General features: G+C 47.3%; 1 protein-coding gene across 1 annotated transcript in view; it reads left to right on the top strand.

The window, feature by feature from the left end:
* Window positions 1-20096, top strand: part of TRPM4 (transient receptor potential cation channel subfamily M member 4) — a 43276-nt gene continuing 23180 nt past the window's right edge. The window contains exons 1-8 of the mRNA XM_080976539.1: window positions 1-169; window positions 279-346; window positions 4887-5064; window positions 5481-5661; window positions 12995-13161; window positions 15968-16145; window positions 18205-18269; window positions 19793-19975. Coding sequence (XP_080832665.1) covers window positions 143-169; window positions 279-346; window positions 4887-5064; window positions 5481-5661; window positions 12995-13161; window positions 15968-16145; window positions 18205-18269; window positions 19793-19975 — 1047 coding nt within the window. The 5' untranslated portion in view covers window positions 1-142. The remainder of the gene's footprint in view (window positions 170-278; window positions 347-4886; window positions 5065-5480; window positions 5662-12994; window positions 13162-15967; window positions 16146-18204; window positions 18270-19792; window positions 19976-20096) is intronic.

Here is a 20096-nt window from a genome sequence, read left to right as displayed (position 1 = left end):
GCCGCCGCCTGTGGGTGGGATCTGAAGCTGTCTCTACCTTGCTCGGTCTTTCAATTACTCATTCCGGGTGAGACACCAGAGAAAGTGCCTGGAGAAACGCCGGCTGCAATCTGGCAGCGGCTGTGCCCCATTCTTCCGCTCCATGGCCAATTCTATCAAGAAAGACCAGGTACAGATCCCTCTTCAGACTGTGCCGGTTTTGTGGGCGATCCAAGTCATGGGCCTGGGCTGTTGGTTTTCCAGGACTGTTGTGTCCATAACTCCCGATTTCTCCGTAGGCATGGATCCCCAAACTGTTCAAGAAGAAAGTCTGCACCACGTTTATCGAGCAACCGGGGGAACTTGGGTGAGTGAAGCCTGGTTTTATCGCCCTCGTCAAGATTCAGAATAGGCAACGGTGTGAAACCCCAACTTCCAGATCCTAGGGTTTGTGTTATCATAACCCTCCCCTTCTCCTGTGCCTCTGCTATGGGTGGGAGAGGGATCTGACTCTGTTCTCTTTTAAATGGCAAACTTAGCCGGTTCGCACTTTCTGAAACATTATAAAAAACCACAGTACAGCTGTCCTTCGGAATTTTCACTTCTCCGAATTTTGCAATGTAGTTCTCCAGCATGTACAAAATGTGTGTGTGTGTGTACACACATACACACACATGCTAACAGGTGAATGCCTATGTTAGTGAAAATGACATACTAAAAAATTAGGAGGAACTGCTTTGCAAAAATGAGTACTTAAGGGAAATTGCATGGAAGCATGTGTAGCTTGGGAGAAAATTGCACTAAAATTCTGATGAATTGAATATTTGCTCTAAAATGCCGAAAAGGACTTTTTAAAACTGATGTGGAAACTTTTAAAAACTTCTTTCCCCCACAAACTGATGTGCAAACCTAAGACTGGAAAGATGAGAAACTGAAACAGGCATATTTCCCTACTCCTTGGTCACGCCTATATTGCACTCCTAGCTTATTTTCTGCTTCCTCCCAGCACTGTCAGATATTAGCTGCATCTCTATGATTCGTCGTGTTCGCATCCTGTTCCCAATCCATTGCGTTTTCTGCCTAACACCTCTCGGCATCAGTTTCCTCCAGTGGTTTCTCTGTGTTAGGATGACCACTTCCACATCGCCAGACAACAACAACCAGAGAGAAAATGCATCTAAAGAGGACACAAATCAGCATTAAATTGGCACATAATTTGTGTATGCTGGTTTGTTAGGTTTAGATGCAAATTTAGAAATAATTGCTACAATTTAAATACAGGTGCAGGGCATTTTGCGGAAAGGGGAGGGGGAATGGGGCCAGGTGACCTGAGTGCTTGCTTGCTGCACTATCTAGATCAGCCTTTCTCACCTGTGGGTCCCCAGATGTTGTTGGACTACAACTCCCATCATCCCTGAGCTCTGGCCTTGCTAGCTAGGGGTGATGGGAGTTGTAGTTCAACAACATCTGGGGACCCACAGATTGAGAAAGGCTGATCTAGGTCTGCTAAGTACCGTATTTTTCGCTCTATAAGACGCACCAGACCACAAGATGCACCTAGTTTTTGGAGGAGGAAAACAAGAAAAAAAGTATTCTGAATCTCAGAAGCCAGAACAGCAAGAGGGATCGCTGCGCAGTGAAAGCAGCAATCCCTCTTGCTGTCCTGGCTTCTGGGATAGCTGCGCAGCCTGCATACGCTCCATAAGACACACACACATTTCCCCATACTTTTTAGGAGAGAAAAGGTGAGTCTTATAGAGCAAATAATATGGTAATGATGGTTAGCTTCAAGGCCCTTGCTGTCCCTTTGTATAGTTCTTTGTTTTTAATTCAGACTACGATCAGGTAGCCTTTCCAAGAGAGGACTGCTTCCTGTAAAGTGGGACACATGGCAACCCCACTGTATACATATGTGTGTGTATATGTATGTTGTTGTTTAGTCGTTTAGTTGTGTCCAACTCTTTGTGACTCCATGGACCAGTGTATACGTATGCATGCACCGATTTCCATCTTCTCTCCCCTTTACACACACACATACACACACACACACACACACACACACACATTGCACCCCTTCCTACATTTTACAAACGAAAACTGGGAAACTCGTCTATTCTTGCAATGCTGCAACTCTCATATCATGGAACTGTGGCTGTGCTGCACACCGTTACCACACACAGCCCGTTAACAGCTTGCTTAAAAATGTAGCCTCCTCTGCAATCGTGCTGGTATTGATTCCCGAAGAAGGGCGTGTGTTAGTAAACGGATTAGTAGACTCCTTGGTGCCACCAGAGCAGGACTTTGGAGCAGGAGGCCAGGAGGTGACATTACCTTCGAAAGGTTGTGATGAGTGCCTAGAGTCACACCCACATTGCACATTTAAAGCATTCTTAATGTCATTTTAGCTGTCATGGCTCTCACACACAGCTGCCTAATAATAATAATAATGGGAAATGCAGTTTGTTTTTTTGTTGGCATCTATCTGTCTCAAGAAAGGGATGCGGGTGGCGCTGTGGGTTAAACCACAGAGCCTAGTACTTGCCAATCAGAAGGTCGGCAGTTCAAATCCCCACGACGGGGTGAGCTCCTGTTGTTCGGCCCCTGCTCCTGCCCACCTAGCAGTTTGAAAGCACCTCAAAGTGCAAGTAGATAAATAGGTCCCGCTCCGGCGGGAAGGTAAACGGCATTTCCGTGTGCGCTCTGGTTCGCCAGAAGCGGCTTAGTCATGCTGGCCACATGACCCGGAAGCTGTACGCCAGCTCCCTCGGCCAATAAAGCGAGATGAGTGCTGCAACCCCAGAGTCGGCCACGACTGGACCTAATGTTCAGGGGTCCCTTTACCTTTTACCTATCTGTCTCGAGAGACAATGGAGTCCGCCTCCGGGGGTGAAGTCAAACAGCTGCATGAGCAGGACCCAAGTGACCTCCCTGGGACGTGTGTCTGGAGGTCCTGGGCTGCCCAGACGACAAGACACCCCTCTCAGCCTCGCTGATGTGGTCCAAAGGAAAGCAGCGCAATACGTTTGGCACCAGCTTAGTTGCAGACGTTGCGGGAAGGAGGCGTACAAGGCGCCATCCAACCATCTTAGGAACTCCACTTTAGATTTGGGTCGTTTACTCCTTAGCCTTTTCTTCTCCAAACGATTATCCTGCAAGGAAGTGAAGGTTTAGGATCAGAGTATTCCTTCTCCTCAGTGGGGTACCTTCCTAGGTGGACGAGCTCCAAACGCCCCTCACTTTCCTCTGCAGCACATCTCCTAATAACCCTCATCATACTACAGTTCCCAGGATTCTTGGCAGAGGGAGCCATGGCTGTTAAAGTGGGCATCAGAGAGCTTTAAATATATGCTGAAGACGTGACCTAATGCTATTAAATCCAGAGTCTAAAATGACCGACTTGCACTAGTGGTGCAAGTAATTTGATCGCAAGAGTTTCCTTTTTTCATAAGTTATGTTGTTGGCTCTGTTTGTGTCCACTGCAGAACTGTATCAACTCAAAACACATTTTTCTATGTTCAGTGTCTCAGTACGCTATGAGGTGGCTTGAGGGGAAGTGGTACAGGTGAGCACCGTGCATTTAAGCTAGGAAATAATTTGCCTAGGCACACAGCCTAGATCTGATACTATTTTCATGTTCAAATATATAAATGGATGTCACATAGAGGAGGGAGAAAGGTTGTTTTCTGCTGCTCCAGAGAAGCGGACATGGAGCAATGGATCCAAACTACAAGAAAGAAGATTCCACCTAAACATTAGGAAGAGCTTCCTGACAGTAAGAGCTGTTCAACAGTGGAATTTGCTGCCAAGGAGTGTGGTGGAGTCCCCTTCTTTGGAGGTCTTTAAGCAGAGGCTTGACAACCATATGTCAGGAGTGCTCTGATGGTGTTTCCTGCTTGGCAGGGGGTTGGACTCGATGGCCCTTGTGGTCTCTTCCAACTCTATGATTCTATGATTCTATGATCCTATTTGCACTCAAAAGCATTAAACAGACAAACTTCTCCTACAATGTTGTTATAGCTAACAGTTAAAGGTAGGTAGCCGTGTTGGTCTGCCGGAGTTGAAACAATTTTTTTTAATCCTTCCAGTAGCACCTTAGAGACCAGCTAAGTTTGTTATTGGTATGAGCTTTCATGTGCATGCGCACTTCCTTAGATACACTGAAACAGAAGTCACCAGACCATAGCTGTCAACTTTTCCCTTTTCTTGCGAGTAATCCTATTCGGAATAAGGGAATTTCCATTTTAAAAAGGGAAACGTTGACAGCTATGCACCAGACCCTTATATATAGTGAGAGGGCGGGGAGGGGTATTACTCAGAAGGTTGGTGGGAATGGGTGATTGGCTGATAGGTGTGGTAAACCTGTTGATGACTGTTAACGACCGCAATTGATCTTACAGGAAAAAGCAAGGGGTGAGATAGCTAAAAATAGCTTTATCATGTATAATGAGATAAGAATCCAATGTCTCTATTTAGACCAGGTCTCTCCATGGTTTTAAGTTTGGTAATAAGTTGCAATTCAGCAACTTCTCTTTCCAGTCTATTTCTGAAATTCTTTTGTAATAAGACAGCTACTTTGAGATCTTGCATAGAATGTCCTGGGAGATTGAAGTGTTCTTCTACTGGTTTCTCTGTCTTGTGATTCCTGATATCAGATTTATGTTCATTTATCCTTTGGCGTAGGGTTTGTAGGCCTCTTTGTCCAATACAGAGAGCTGAAGGGCACTGTTGGCATTTGATGGCATACACAGTGTTAGAAGATGAGCAATTAAATAGGCCTGAGATGGTATGTTGGATGTTGTTGTGAAGGGACAGGATACCCAAATCCTGTCTGTGAAATCACCCCAGGCCTCAAAACTGTCCAGAATTCCTTTTGTCTTCTAAAAATCCAAAACAGCTTTTCTCTGCAGGGGTCCTTGCTTGTGCCAGTGCGGCAGCCCTCGCAGCAAGCACATCGCTGTAGCCACAGAAGACGCCTTTGGAGCAGCCATTGTCAGCAAATGGGACTCGGCCCAACACACAACAGAGGGGCCTACCGATGCCTATGGCGAGGTGAAGTTTGTGGGCACCGGCCGCAGACCCAGCAAGGTAAGGTTTTTCCTGGAAGGGGATAGATTGCGGAGGTGGCAGAGTTATGGGCGAAGATAATAATAATAATAATAATTAATAATAATTTATACCCCGCCCATCTGGCTGGGTTTCCCCAGCCATTCTGGGCGGCTTTCAACAATAGTCTATTAAACATTAAAAGCTTGCCTAAACAGGGTTGCCTTCAGATGTCTTCTAAAAGTCTGGTAGTTGTTTTTCGCTTTGACATCTGGTGGGAGAGCGTTCCACAGGGCGGGTGCCACTACCGAGAAGGCCCTCTGCCTGGTTCCCAGTAACTTGGCTTCTCGCAGCGAGGGAACCGCCAGAAGGCCCTCGGAGCTGGACCTCAGTGCCCGGGCAGAACGATGGGGGTGGAGATCTTGAGGTCGACATTCTCACTCCTCTTCCCACTGCAGTTCATTCGCCTGTCAGACACGTCTGACCCTGCTGCTGCTTACGGCCTGGTAATGCACCACTGGAAAATCCCGCGCCCCAACCTGGTGGTGTCAGTGGTAGGGGGCGAAGGCGAGGTACGGGTGAGGGCCTGGCTTAAGGATGTGCTGAGAAAAGGGCTCGTCAAAGCCGCCCAGAGCACAGGTAAGGACCACCCTGTGGCCTGTTTTCATTCCACACTTTTGCGCGTTCATCGCTGGTGTTTCAGACTCATGTGATCAAAACACTGCACTGGCGCCAGTGTGATTCCTGGTCCTGCTGATACTCTGTACCATGAGTAGGCAAACTATGGCCCGGGGGCCGGATCCGGCCCAATCCCCTTCTAAATCTGGCCCGCGGATGGACCAGGAATCAGCTTGTTTTTAGATGAATAGAATGTTTCTTTTTATTTAAAATGCATCTCTGGGTTCTTTGTGGGGCCTGCCTGGTGTTTTTACATGAGCAGAATGTGTGCTTTTATTTAAAATGGGTTATTTGTGGGGCATAGGAATTCGTTCATCCCCCCCCTCAAAAATATAGTCTGTCCCCCCACAAGGTCTGAGGGACAGTGGACCAGCCCCCTGCTGAAAAAGTTTGCTGACCCCTGCTAAGTACTGTATATAAAACTAAAAAAAAGTTAAGGGAATTTTCGACGTTAGTAAAGAAACAGCAATTTGGATGCGCTATAAGCACGCAACACCAGATGGCGCCAGAGGGCAGGAAATTTTAAAACACACTTTTCCATAGGGATTTCTTTCTTTTGTGATAACAATCCAGTGCAGGAATGCAGGGGTACGCATACCCCTAAACATTTTTGTTGACATTCTTTCTGCCAAGAAGCAAAGCTGCTTTCAGCTGCAGGAGCAGGCTTCTTAGGATCCGGTGCGCTCGTCTATGCCATTTCCGTTGCCTCCTCCAGCAGTAACAACAAAGGCGGGGGGGGGGAGCGCAGCCCGGGCTTCCTTGCCGCTACGGGAACCAATCACAAAGCAGAGCCTTCCTAGCCGCACGCCGCTAGCTCCTGCCCCCTTCCCTCAAGGCCCGTTCATGCTTGGAAAACTCTGTGGGGCTGTCCTGGAAGCACCGTGTAGCTGCACCTATAGACGTATTTTTAAAAGATAGCTTGAAAGATGCAGCGCCAGTTTCCCGCATAGTTTTCCCCTCCCGCGCACACAACAAAACGTCGTAGCAAAAGGCAAGGCGCTTGTGCTGTTTTTGCACGTGGGTCTTTAATAAGAGTTTTGACAGCTGCGGCCCTGCGTGCGTTATATGTGAGCTGTTTGCTGTGTATATGAGGTAATGCATGTCCTTTGTGCTTTTGTCCATTTGCTGTATTTATTTTCCCCGATTTGAACTATAAAATGGAGATTTTCTTGAGTCAAAATGAGAGTACCCCCAAACATTTTTATTATTATTTTTTTTAAAGCACTGTAACAATTTAATTTCTGACTTATTTATAGTGGGTTCCCCTCTCTCTACCTATGTCTAGATCCAGCCTAGATCAGGCTGCAAAGCTTACTTTTTATATAAAGTAATTGTTGGGGAGGGGCAAAAGGAAAGGGAAAGTTACCATATATTTCGCTCTATAGGACGCACCCGACCATAGGACGCACCTTGTTTTAGAGGGGGAGAACAAGAAAAAAAAATTCTCTCCCTCTCTGCTCAGCGCCCCTTCAGTGAAGTGGCAAGAGAAATGGAGCCCCTTCCATTTCTCCTCCCGCTTCGCTGAAGGGGCACTGTGCAGAGAGGGAAAACTGTGCAGCGCCTCTCCAGCAAAGCGAAGCCAGGAGAGCAAGAGGGATTGGTGCGTACCGACACCTCTTGCTCTCCAGGCTTCAGCGAAAGCAACGTTAAGCCTCCGGAGCGCAGCAGGAGTGCCCGCTGCGCTCTGGAGGCTTCAGGCGGCTATCCCTGAAGCCTAGAGAGCGAGAGGGGTCGGTGCACACCGACCCCTTGCGATCTCCAGGCTTCAGCAAAAGCAACGCGAAGCCTCCGGAGCGCAGCAGGAGCGCCCGCTGCGCTCCGGAGGCTTCGCGTTGCTATCGCTGAAGCCAAGGAGCCTGCATTCGCTCCGTAAGATGCACACACATTTCCCCTTAATTTTTGGAGGGGAAAAAGTGCGCCTTATAGAGCGAAAAATACGGTACTTACTGTGCTGGTGGGTTTTAGGGTGTGGGGATGCGTCCCTATTCTCCCGGGATATTCCCAGAATTACAGAATTACACCCTGGCTTCTGATTTGATCCCGGAATGTCCTGGGGATGATCTGGAGCTTGCAGTGGTGCCGCTCTTTTGTGCAAGACAGCTGACTTGTGCATCACCAGAAGACACACGTCCCAATTTTCATCAGGGGAATGTTGGGCGGTATGGATATATGATTTCCAAGGTAAAATGATATTAGCAACTTTTGTAGAGACGCACCTTTGGATGTTTGCTGCAGCATCTTACTGTGGGCTGCTCTTAGAATCATAGAATCTTAGAGCTGGAAGGAACCCAATGGTCATCTAGTCCAACCCCCTGCAATGCCCTCTTACTCAGTGTTTTTTGTCCTGCACAGTAGTAGTAGTAGTAGTAGTAGTAGTAGTAATTTATTATTTATACCCCATCCATCTGGCTGGGTTTCCCCAGCCACTCTGGGTGGCTCCCAACAGAACATTAAAAACACGATCAAACATCAAACATTAAAAACTTCCATAAACAGGGTTGCCTTCAGATGTCTTCTAAAAGTCAGAGAGTTGTTTATTTCCTTGACATCTGATGGGAGGGCGTTCCACAGGGTGGGAGCCACTACCAAGAAGGCCCTCTGTCTGGTTTCCCTGTAATCTCACTTCTCGCAGTGAGGGAACCACCAGAAGGCCCTCGGAGCTGGACCTCAGTGTCCGGGCTGAACGATGGGGGTGGAGATGCTCCTTCAGTAGCTGTTGAGTTAGGGATCAAAAACTGATCGGCCTTGCTGGGGGGCAGGCAAGTAGGGTTTTGTGGGGGTTATTGCTCAGATTTGACCTAGGGGAAATTGTAAGAATTATACAAGTAAACTTCGTTCTGTGGCTATTACACTGTGTAGCTGCGACACAAAAAACCCAAAATAATTTTAAAAAGAACAACTGATGGGCTGTGGGACAAATCCTGTCCTCTGATTCCCTCACCCATTCTGTAAACAACAACAACAACAACAACAACAACAACCACCACCACCTCACTGAGCTGTACATCAGCAAAACAATTAAAACAATGAAACAACTATTACAGCAATAAACATGTAAAACAGCAGAGGTGGCAGTAAATGCATACATAAGCCTCCGAAGGGCAGAATGACAGTTGATGCTTGAAAAAACCTGGACAAGTACACGGAAATAAAAATGTATTTGTCAATAAAAAGCAATTTGACAGCAGGCTGGGATTGGGGGTTGGGGGAAGACTTCTGGGAAACATAGGTGACTGACCAAGGTACTAAGGCTACAACTGCCACTCTCTTGGTGCTATTACTTGAAATATTTACAGTAATTGAAACTCGCTAAAATGAAAGCCGTTGCTAGATAATTCTGCAATGATCCCATGTAGTTCTGCAATAATTCCATGTAATTCTGCAATAATTCTAATGAGGCTGCCCTTCAAAACAAGAAAATAAGCTGTTCTTTCCTCCTGTGTGATTAATTATTCCCACCCTGTGCACATCTACTTGGCTTTTGATCTGGATTTCTTTATTAGTTTACAACGACTTTTAATGTCTTCTGGTTGGAGTATAAACAATAAGGGGAAGGCAAAGGCAGGAACAGGAGAGGCAACAGAGGAGGAGGCTGTTGCCTGCCAGCTACTGTTTGGATTATTTTTGTAGAACAATACAATAGGGACATTCTACTCTAAAGCAAGAGAACGTCCCTCTTTTCGTGCAAAACGTTGGAGCGTGTGATCAAATCTTTGTGTGCCACTGGATATAAAATCTTTTTCATAGTTCTGTTTGGTACAGTGGTACCTTGGTTCTCAAACTTAATCCGTTCCGGAAGGCCGTTCCAAAACCAAAGCGTTCCAAAACCAAGGCACACTTTCTCATAGAAAGTAATGCAAAAAAATAATAATGGATTAATCCATTCCAGACTTTAAAAAACAACCCCTAAAACAGCAATTTAACATGAATTTTACTATCTAACAAGACCATTGATCCATAAAATGAAAGCAATAAAAAATGTACGTGCCTCGGGTTACGGACTTAATTCGTTCTGGAGGTCCGTTCTTAACCCGAAACCATTCTTAACTTGAGGCACACTTTTTCTAAGGGGGCCTCCTGCTGCCGTTGCACCACCAGTGCGCAATTTCTGTTCTCATTCTGGGGCAAAGTTCTTAACCCGAGGTACTACTTCCGGGTTAGCGGAGTTTGTAACCTGAAGTGTTTGTAATCCAAAGCGTTTGTAACCTGAGGTACTACAGTAGCAGAAACAGACACACCTCAGCAACGGCTCAAAACAGAACTGTGGCACTCAAAACAGAAGTGTGGCACTCAGACTGGAAGCATAACACTCAAAACGGAGCACGTTCGGCTTCCGATAAAAGTTCGCAAACCGGAACACTTACTTCTGGGTTTGCAGTGTTTGGGTTCCAAGTTGTTTGAGTACCAAGGTGTTTGAGGACCAAGGTCCCACTTTACTTGGGGTGTACAGTCATACCTCTTGTTCAGGTTCAGGTTACGTTCTTTCAGGATACGTCCTGCTGCGACCCGGCAGTAATGGAACAGGTTACTTCTGGGTTTTGCCGCTCGAGCATGCGCAGACGCTCAAAATGATGTCATGCGCATGCGCAGAAGCGGCGAATCGCGACTCGTGCAGACGCAGGTTGCGTTCTGCTCATGTTGCTAACAGGGCTCCAGAACAGATCCCGTTCGCAACCAGAGGTACCACTGTACTTTGGAGGCGGTATGTGTTTCTGCAGCTGCAGAAGTGCGCTCAAACAGGAGGTTGCTTTTGTACATTTCACAAGGAGGAGAGACCTGCCTGCATTGTGGAAGGCGTGATTATTGCAAAGAAAGCTTGCGTGCATGACTGAAGGAGAAGGAAGCGACAGCTGCTGCTTCCAGAAGGGTGTTTTGTGTGCTTTTCTTACTCTTATTCCTGTCAGTGTTTATGTTTGAGAAGGAGTGCTGTTTTGGGGTGTGTTTATGGCAGCAGTTGTGAGCCCTTTGCCTGGGCGTGGGTTATTGAGAGGGAGGGAGAGAGGGCCTGGGTACACAGTGGTACATTCCCAGCCTGGCTTGTGTGCGTGTAATTTGTGAGATAGTCAGGTTATGTATGGGTCACGGGGTTGTTCTTTGTCCAATAGGTGTGTCTCAAGTGAGTGATTGGCATCCTCTGCCTTTTGTGGTCATTTGTCAAATATAACAGCAGGTTACACCTGTTAGCAAGGGGGTGGCCTAGGGGCAGGCAGTGTGACAGCTGCTTTCAACGGTCCCAGACAAGCACACCACCTTTCAATATTTAAATAAATATTGATTAAATGTGTAATGAATATTGAAAAAATATATTTTAATAATAATAATATGCACAGAGATGGAAAGAAAATGTAGCTGCAACCAAGGAAGAGTGGCAGACAAAACTGATGGAGTATGCAGAAATGGCGACACTTGCCAGAAAAATAAGAAACCAAGAAGAGATAATATTATTTATTTATTCATTCATTCATTCATTCCCCACCCATCTGGCTTGGCTTCCCCAGCCACTCTGGGCAGCTCCCAACAGAATATTAAAAATACAATAAAACATCAAACATTAAAAACTTCCCTAAACGGGGCTGCCATCAGATGTCTTCTAAAAGTCAGATAGTTCTTTGTTTCCTTTACATCTGGTGGGAGGGTGTTCCACAGGGCGGGTGTCACTACTGAGAAGGCCCTCTGCCTGGTTCCCTGTAACCTCACTTCTCTCAGTGAGGGAACCGCCAGAAGGCCCTCGGAGCTGGACCTCAGTGTCCGGGCTGAACAATGGGGGGAATTTTGTGGGCTGTTTGAGGAACTATTGTAAATCGTTAGCTGTCAGGGACTGGGCAGAGGAGGAATGGTGGAGACCCCTTCCCCTCCTGACCCAGGGAGGAGGTAGAGGAAGACAGTATAGATTTACAACAGGGGATTGCGGGAGATCACAGCTCAGAGGCAGATGAGGGGAAAAGCTGGGGGAAATCATGGGAGAGCCGGAACAACACCCGGCTGACATGTTGTCATTAGAAAGCATTCCAGACTCCCCATCTCCCAGAATCAGGCGAGCTTTAAAAGTAGGAGAGCAAAGAGCTCAAAGGCAGAGGGCGTGTTGCAGCACCCATAGAAGGTGATGGATTAGTAAGTGAGAGAGACGGGGCAGAGATTGACTTGGGACAACGCCATTATCCAAGAGCAGGCATAGGCAAGCTCCAGCCCTCCAGATGTTTTGGGACTACAATTCCCATCATCCCTGACCACTGGTCCTGTTAGCTAGGGATGATGGGAATTGTAGTCCCAAATATCTGGCGGGCCGGAGTTTGCCTATGCCGGTCCAAGAGGCTCTGTTCTATAACCTCTCTCTGTAAAGTTTGAAATTAAAAAAAGGACTGTTAGAAACTTTTCCTTGTCTTTATACTTTCCTGGGCAACCAGCCAGGAGCTGCTGACATTAGCAGGATTAATATAAAAATGTGCCGTAAGAATTAATTTAAGGGGAATATCAATAATTAAATTCATCTGGATATGCAGTAATAAAGGATAAAACGTAAGTAAGCAAAGAAGGGGGGAGGGGAGCCGATTTAAGGATTTGTTTATTTTTATTGGATATATAATTTTTTAAAATTGTTTATTTATTTATTTATACTTTTCAAGTTTGTGCATTTCACTAATTTTGTACATTTCACTAATTTTACAATCATTTTGACATTTCAGAACTTGACTTCCTTCCCCCTCTTTCTGCGGTTCCTTAAATTTGTCCTTAATATCTTCTGCACATCCAAATTAACCCAATTTACTAATTTATTCATCTTCCCTAAATATATACTCTTATAAAACTGCAGGTTATTACAATAATCCTGCCAATGTTTTTATCTGTTTATAATTTATCTGTAAATACTCAATAAACCATTTCCATTCTTTTGTTAAAAAATTATAATTGTATCTTGATTTCTTATTCTTCCGGTAAGTTTCTCTGTTTCTGCATATTCCATAAGTTTTTGTATCCATTCTTCCTTTGCTGGGACTTCTGCTTCTTTCCATGTTGGGGCAAGTAACATTCTTGCCGCTGTAGTAGCATACATGAATAAGTTCCTATACATTTTAGGTAGTTCTGTCCCTATAATTCCCAAATTATAGGGACAGATATGCAATTTTGGATATGTAATTTTGTGTAAAATTATTTGTAAAATGGCAAAATGAAAAATAATTGATGATGATGATGATGATGATGATGATGTTTTATTTCCAAGACCATACTTTATTTTTATTTTTTGGTAACACATGCCACTTTAGTAATGCACACACGCTTTGCCGCTCCTACGCAGGTGCCTGGATTATGACTGGTGGGCTCCAGGCTGGCGTCGGACGCCATGTTGGGGAAGCTGTGAGGGACCACACGACCGCTAGTTCTAACCCCAGCACCCATGTGGTGGCGATGGGCATTGCTCCGTGGGGCATCGTCGAGCAGCGCCAATGTCTTGTGAACCCCAAGGTATCGGAGAGGGGGGGTGACAGAGAAGACCGCAAATGGGTACAGAGGTGATGGGATGGGCACGGAAGACGCAGCAGGTTATTTCGGTCCTTCTGTCAGGGCGCGGGGGGGTCAAGAGCAGGTCAGCAATAACTCACATGGTGTCAGTGAACTCTCTTTATTCAAAGAAACAAAATCAGCGCAGGAGGATAGGTCTTGTGAGCACAGCAACTCCTCCCAGTCAATCTTGCCCAAATGAGGCAAGTACCGTATTTTTCGCTCTATTAGCATAGCTGTCAACCGTCCCTTATTTGGCGGAAAGCTCCCTTATCCCAGTGCTGTGTCCTGCTGCTGTCCCTTATTGATGATGTCCCTTAAATTTCCCGGGTTTCAAAGGAAACAGCTCCTCTCCCGCCCTCCCTGCCGGCCAGGGAGGAGGGAGGCTCCAACTGTGTTGCTTGGCTGCCCGGCCCACCCCCCTCCGGCCTCCTCTCACCAGCCTCAGCCCCCGGGAGCCCCTCCCCGCCGGGACTGGCGGGAGCCTCAGGCCCTTCCACTGCCATCCTCCTCGTGGCTGCCGAACTGAGCGTCTCTGCCTGGGGCCTCCCCTCTGCCCATTGCTGCCGCCACCGCTAGGCTGTACTGCGGCTGCGCCACCGAAGGACCTGGATGAGATGGGCAGCCTGGCGCGGCCTATGAATTGCTGAGGAGCCTTGAGAGGAGAGCGAGAGTGAGGGCAACCATAGAGAAAGTTCAGCAGAGAGAGGAGGAGGAGGTGGAGGCGCAGGTGCGGACAGGTGTTCCAAGGGCTAACCATAGAGGGGGAAAGCGGAGAAAGGACCACAAGCACTTCTCCCATAGATTTGTAGTGGTAGACTAGCATAGATGGTCTGATCTGCGGGTTTACTTCGGACGCTATTCCCACCCCCCCTTCCTCCCGCCCCGCCTGATGGAACTGAGAGCTGCAGATGGAGCACGAGAGAAAAGATACAGAACTCCAGCAGCATCTTCGTAGCTTGGACTTCGTTTTGCGCTAAAAGTGGTTGCTGCTTGTAGTTATTTAATTGCAGTGTTTCATCAGCTGGTGTCTTGAGCAGCAACCACTGGAAACGAAGGGCTAAAAACCAGCTCTCCAAAATGATCTGGTCCCTTTTAACTTCGTATTTCAGCTGGCTGTCTAAAATCCCTTATTTTGGCTGCTGATCCCTTATTTTCGAGGCTGCTGGTCCCTTATTTTCAAATCTGTAAGTTGGCAGCTATGTCTATAAGACGCACCCGACCATAAGACACACCTAGTTTTAGAGGAGGAGAACAAGAAAAAAAAATTCTCTCCCTCTCTGCGCAGCGCCTCTTCAGTACTGAAGAGGCATTGCGCTGAGAGGGGAAGCTGTGCAGCGCCTCTCAGCAAAGCGAAGTCAGAGCAGCAAGAGGGATCGCTGCGCAGCGAAAGCAGTGATCCCTCTTTCTGTTCTGGCTTCTGGGATAGCCGTGCCAAGCCTCTTCAGGGCAGGGGGAGCGTTCCTCCCGTTGCCCTGAAGAGGCTTCGCACGGCTATCCCTGAAGCCAGGAGGGCAAGAGGGATCAGTGCGCACCGATCCCTCTTGCTCTCCTGGCTTCAGCGAAAGCTGCGCAGCCTGCATTCGCTCCATAAGACGCACACACATTTCCCCTTACTTTTTAGGAGGGGAAAAGTGCGTGTTATAGAGCAAAAAATACGGTAGTCAGGAGTGAAGGTCACCACCTTCCCACAGGTGCCCAAGTCTCCTCCCTTCCTGGGTCCCTTCAGAGCAATCTGAGACTACCATGCCGTGTCTGTCTTTGCTCTGTCCTCTTCAAACCTCTTTGGGTTCTGGGATGCCAGCAAGGAGGGGAGCTGGGCTGGGACTCCCTGGCTTCTTCACAAGCTGGTCGCTTCTCTGCATCTTGGCCAGCCTCTGCTTCTGCTTCTGGACTGCTCTCTGCCACAGGCTCTCCCTGCTCACTAAACCCTGTTACCTCTTCAGCTTATGAAACCTCTCCTGCTCCCAGGCTTCTCCCTCTTCTTCCTCTGACCACACATCATCACACCCCAGGCTCTGGGCCTTCTTACCTTGGGGGTTCCCCAGCTGGTGCCTCCCACTTCTCCTCTGCATCCAACTAATATATTAATAAGAATTTATTATTTATACCCCACCCATCTGGCTGGGTCTTCCCAGCCGCTCTGGGCGGCTCCCAACAGAATATTAAAAACACGATACATCAGACATTAAAAACTTCCCTAAACAGGGCTGCCTTCAAATGTCTTCTAAAAGTCAGATAGTTGTTTATTTCCTTGACATCTGGCGGGAGGGCGTTCCACAGGCAGGCGCCACCACTGAGAAGGCCCTCTGCCTGGTTCCTTGTAACCTCACTTCTCGCAGTGAGGGAACCGCCAGAAGGCCCTCGGAGCTGGACCTCAGTGTCTGAGCTGAAGGATGGGGGTGGAGACGCTCCTTCAGGTATACTGGGCCGAGGCTGTTTAGGGCAGGCATAGGAAAACTTGGCCCTTCAGATGTTTTGGGACTACAACTCCCATCATCCCTAGCTAACAGGACCAGTGGTCAGGGATGGTGGGAGTTGTAGTCTCAAAATAACCGGAGAGCCAAGTTTGCCTATGGTTGCTTGAAAGGTCAGCACCAACTCTTTGAATTGTTCCTGGAAACGTACCGGGAGCCAGTGTAGGTCTTTCAGGCCTGGTGTTATGTGTTCTTGGCGGCCACTCCCAGTCACCAGTCTAGCTGCCACATTCTGGATTAAAAGTCCCTGGCACCTTCCTTCATTTGCTCCCTGTTTTTCCCTCCTTCTGCAGGGTTTGTTCCCAGCACTTTACCCCAGGACAGTCCCTTCTGCCCCTTACTGCCCTCTGGATGCCAACCACTCTGCCTTCTTCTTGGTGGACAACGGGACGCAGGGCAGGGTGGGCGGCGAGGCCTCCTTCCGTGCCCGCCTGGAACGCTACATTGCCCAGCAGAAAGTGGGAGCTGGCGGTAAGACACTTCCACCCATACGCAAGGATTGCATTTCCTTGGCTTACCTTGGGGCGGGTGGCAACTTCCACAGCCTCAAAAGAGGAATTGCATCAGGATGTGGGGGGAGAGGCCAAGTTTATTTCTTTCAAAAAAAAGGAAGTTAACGTTTACATATGATGCTGTATTTGTACAGTTGCAGATTTAGAGCTGATTTCTGTAATTTAAATTCATAGAGAGTCTATCTGAAAAAAACACACCAAGAATTGAATTTGTATCAAAATGGGAGGCCTTCAGAACATATCTTAAACACAATTATATCATGTTAAAATCTGTAGTAGCTTTTGAGTGATCCCAGCAGTTTTTATTCATTGCTTATATAAATATAAACATTTATAAATTGTGAAAATATTAACATAAAAAATGGTATTTCGATATGGCTGTAAATTTATGTAAAAAGAATTATGGAATAAATGGGAAGTCGGGTATAAAAAATAATGAGATTTTTTACTTTTATTGTAGCATGAAATTGTAATCGTAAATTGTTGTCAAAATTTTTATCTTAATAACAGATTGTGTAAATTTCATTTTCTTTCCTTTCCCCTCCCCTCTTAAGTTGTACCCCCTTTTCAGTATTGTTCCCTTTTTTTGTATGTAATAAACATGGAAATAAGATAAAATTTAAAAAAGCAAAAAAAAACACCAAATTTAAATTCAAATACAATACATTGGGATGTGTGTGATGCTGGTCCTACTCAGAGTAGACCAATTGAAATTCTGTTTAATAATAATTTATTATTTATACCCCACCCATCTGGCTGGGTTCTCCAAGCCACTCTGGGCAGCTTCCAACAGAAGATTAAAAATACATTAAAACACCAGTCATTAAAAACTTCCCTAAACAGGGCTGCCTTCAGATGTCTTCTAAAAGTCAGATAGTGTATGTAGGTTCCTGCCCCAGGTGTCCTCAGTTGCAACGCTTTTTACTGCTGCTTCTGTTTTATGTTAGCCTAGCGACAACAGCAGTAAGCTTCCTCAGACACATGGTCCTTTGCAGAGGGAAAGCCCTTGTATCACTTAAATGAGCCAAGAGGTGCCAGACCTGGTGGTGGGAGGGTTTGGGCCAGTGCCCCCTTAGGAAAAAGGCCTGTCTCCCACATCCCTGGGGGTGAGGCCTGATTTTTCTCCGACTTGGCAAACCTGTTCTGTATTCCTTCAGCCCATAAATGACGGAATGTTTTCTTGAGCAAACTACTTTGTCAGCTCAGGAGAAGGCTGAAGATTAGGAGGACCTTACTCTCTAACGTCAAAGTTTCTACACAGAGGATGTTGTTGTTATTTGTATTGGAGGAATATTCAGTTTGTGCTCCCCCCCCCCCATCTGTTGTTTGAAATAGCAGCGTTCAGGCACCTTAGCGAAGCCAGAGTTTGCTGCCTCATTAACTAATACAGTGGTACCTCGGTTGTCGAACATAATCCATTCCAGAAGACTGTTCGACTTCCGAAATGTTGGACAACCGAGGCGCAATGGGCTTCTGGCAAAGGGAATGGAGAAAATTGAGAAATGCGCCTCAGAAGCCGTTCAGCTTCCGAGGCACGTTTGAAAACGGAAACATTCACTTCCGGGTTTTCGGCGTTCAAAAACCAAAACGTTTGGCTTCTGAAACGCTCAAAAACCAAGGTACCACTGTATGCATTTACAGTGGACACTCGGGTTGCGAACGTGATCCGTGTGGGATGCACATTTGCAACCCGCAGCGTTCGCAACCCACATCTGCGCATGCGTGGGTTGTGATTTAGTGCTTCGGCGCATGTGCGACCGCCAAAACCCAGAAGTAACCCGTTCCAGTACTTCCGGGTTTTGGCGGGTCCATAACCTAAAAAAACACAACCTGAAGCGTCTATAACCCGAGGTATGACTGTACCCAGAATTCTGTGGCTGCTACACTTCCAGACCCCTGGCCAGCTTCCCCCATGAGAGATTTCTGTCCTGGTATCCCAAAATATTGGTCCTTTGTTTTGCCCTTCATCATTAGGTTTCTCTTGTGTAATTTCCTTATCTCACTGCTGCCGCCCGCAGGTGCTGGGAGTATTGAGATTCCTGTGTTGCTGCTGCTTATCAGTGGGGACTCGGCTATGTTCAAGGTAATGGGCGTGAGAGCTTGTGAAGGGAAGTGGGACAGGGGGAGGGTTGCATACCCCTCAACTGTCCTGGGAAAAACAGGACACCCTGCTTTTTTGCATGAGAGCACGGCAGCCATTTTGGGTGCTGCGATATTGCATTGGGGGGGGGGAACCTTTTGGGAAGGACTGCAATCTCACACGGGATCACGTGACTCGCCCGGGAGCGTGGCCCGCAAGCTGCATCCTGGCTATTGGCCTGGACCTTTTGGAGGGTATGGGCTTACGGGAGACACCCAGTCCTGAAAGAACGAGCTGTAGGGAAGGAGAGACGCAAATGAACTGGTCGCTGTGAACGTGGTAAAAGGGGCAGTGAGGTGGACAGACTCGAGGTTTGCCAGATCTACAGTGGAAACTCGGTTGTCGAACGTAATCCGTTCCGGAAGACCGTTCGGCTTCCGAAATGTTCGACAACCGAGGCACAAAGGGAGAATGTCAATTTCAATGGTGAAAATGGAAAAACATGCCACGGAAGCCGTTTGACTTCCGAGGCGCGTTAAAAAACAGATTCAATTACTTCCGGGTTTTTGGCGTTCGAAAACCGAAACGTTCAGCTTCCGAGATGCTTGAAAACTGAGGTTCCATTGTATTTTTAATTTTTTTTTACTAGAACCTCAGAATCTACAAACCAGGAGCCAGGAGAAAAAGACATAGCTGAAATTTAAAAACAAACCAACCAGGGTGCCTCTGAGCACATTCTGACCTTAAGAATTTGATTTCTGTGCAATGACTGAACTGAGCTCACAATCCTTTCACGTCAAAGTCCGCTTCCAGTTAGCTTTTTCCGGCTGCAGACATTTAAAGCTCATTCTAAAGCACACACCTCTTTGTGGAATCCTGGGGGGGGGCGTTGCATTGCTGGCGACCTTTCCCCTTTCTCACTCTGTCTCCCTTCCCGGCCTTGGGGGAGAGGACGGGGTGTTCAATAAACCTGCCGTCCAGTGCATTTCCCCTGCGCCAAACCTCTGTGGAAAATGACCTAGGCAGAGTAGCAGAGTAGCAGCGGTTGCCTTCCGTGTGAGAAGGAGAAGTAAAGAGTCCAGACACTGTCTCTTCTATCTCTAATAGCGTTTATTTACAAGCAGTAAATCCATCAGAACTTGGAGACATTCTGTGCCGGAGCTTCTTCTGAACATCCTCAAAGGATTCAGGTTCACACCTAGCCACGCCAACCCACACATGGGGGGGGGGGACTATGCGCAGGGCAGGCCCCGCTTTGCCGCACTCCTGGTGCTGTTTGCCCCACACTCCTGGCTGCATACCGTAAGGATATAAGCCGCACTTTAACTTTTGGAATTTGCGGGGGGGGGGGGGGAGTGTGGCTTATATTCAGGCCAGAACGGTAATGAAAACAAAACAAGAACGGAGAAAAGGAAAAACAGAGAGAACCTGAGATATCCCTAGTGCCCACTGGCCCAAACCATTTCGCGGCCCCTGGCTTTGTAGGTTTCTGAGGGGCTCATCTTCTGTCTTGTTCTTCCCCTCAGCGCGTCTCTGATGCGGTCCATGCCTCCATCCCTTGCCTGCTCTTGGCAGGAACTGGAGGAGCAGCTGACTGCTTAGCTAGGTTGCTGCAGGAGACACAGCCTGGAGAGCCCATGAAGGCCCTGGCGATGAAGAAGATGCAGGGGAAGTTCCCCGCCGATGAACTGGAGGACTTGGCAGAGGAGGTAGGATCCAGAACTGCAACTCCCTGACCCCCTTCACAAATTCTTCTTTCTCCATGGGCTTCCCAGAGCTCACATTCATTCCTGTGGGCTTTTGAGACTTCCCATTACCAGTCCTTAGGGT

The sequence above is a fragment of the Podarcis pityusensis genome, assembly GCF_964106645.2.
Source record: "Podarcis pityusensis genome assembly, chromosome: 13".
Lineage (NCBI taxonomy): Eukaryota > Metazoa > Chordata > Lepidosauria > Squamata > Lacertidae > Podarcis > Podarcis pityusensis.
The sequence above is the reverse complement of the archived record's forward strand: the minus strand, read 5'-3'. Positions and strand labels throughout refer to the sequence as shown.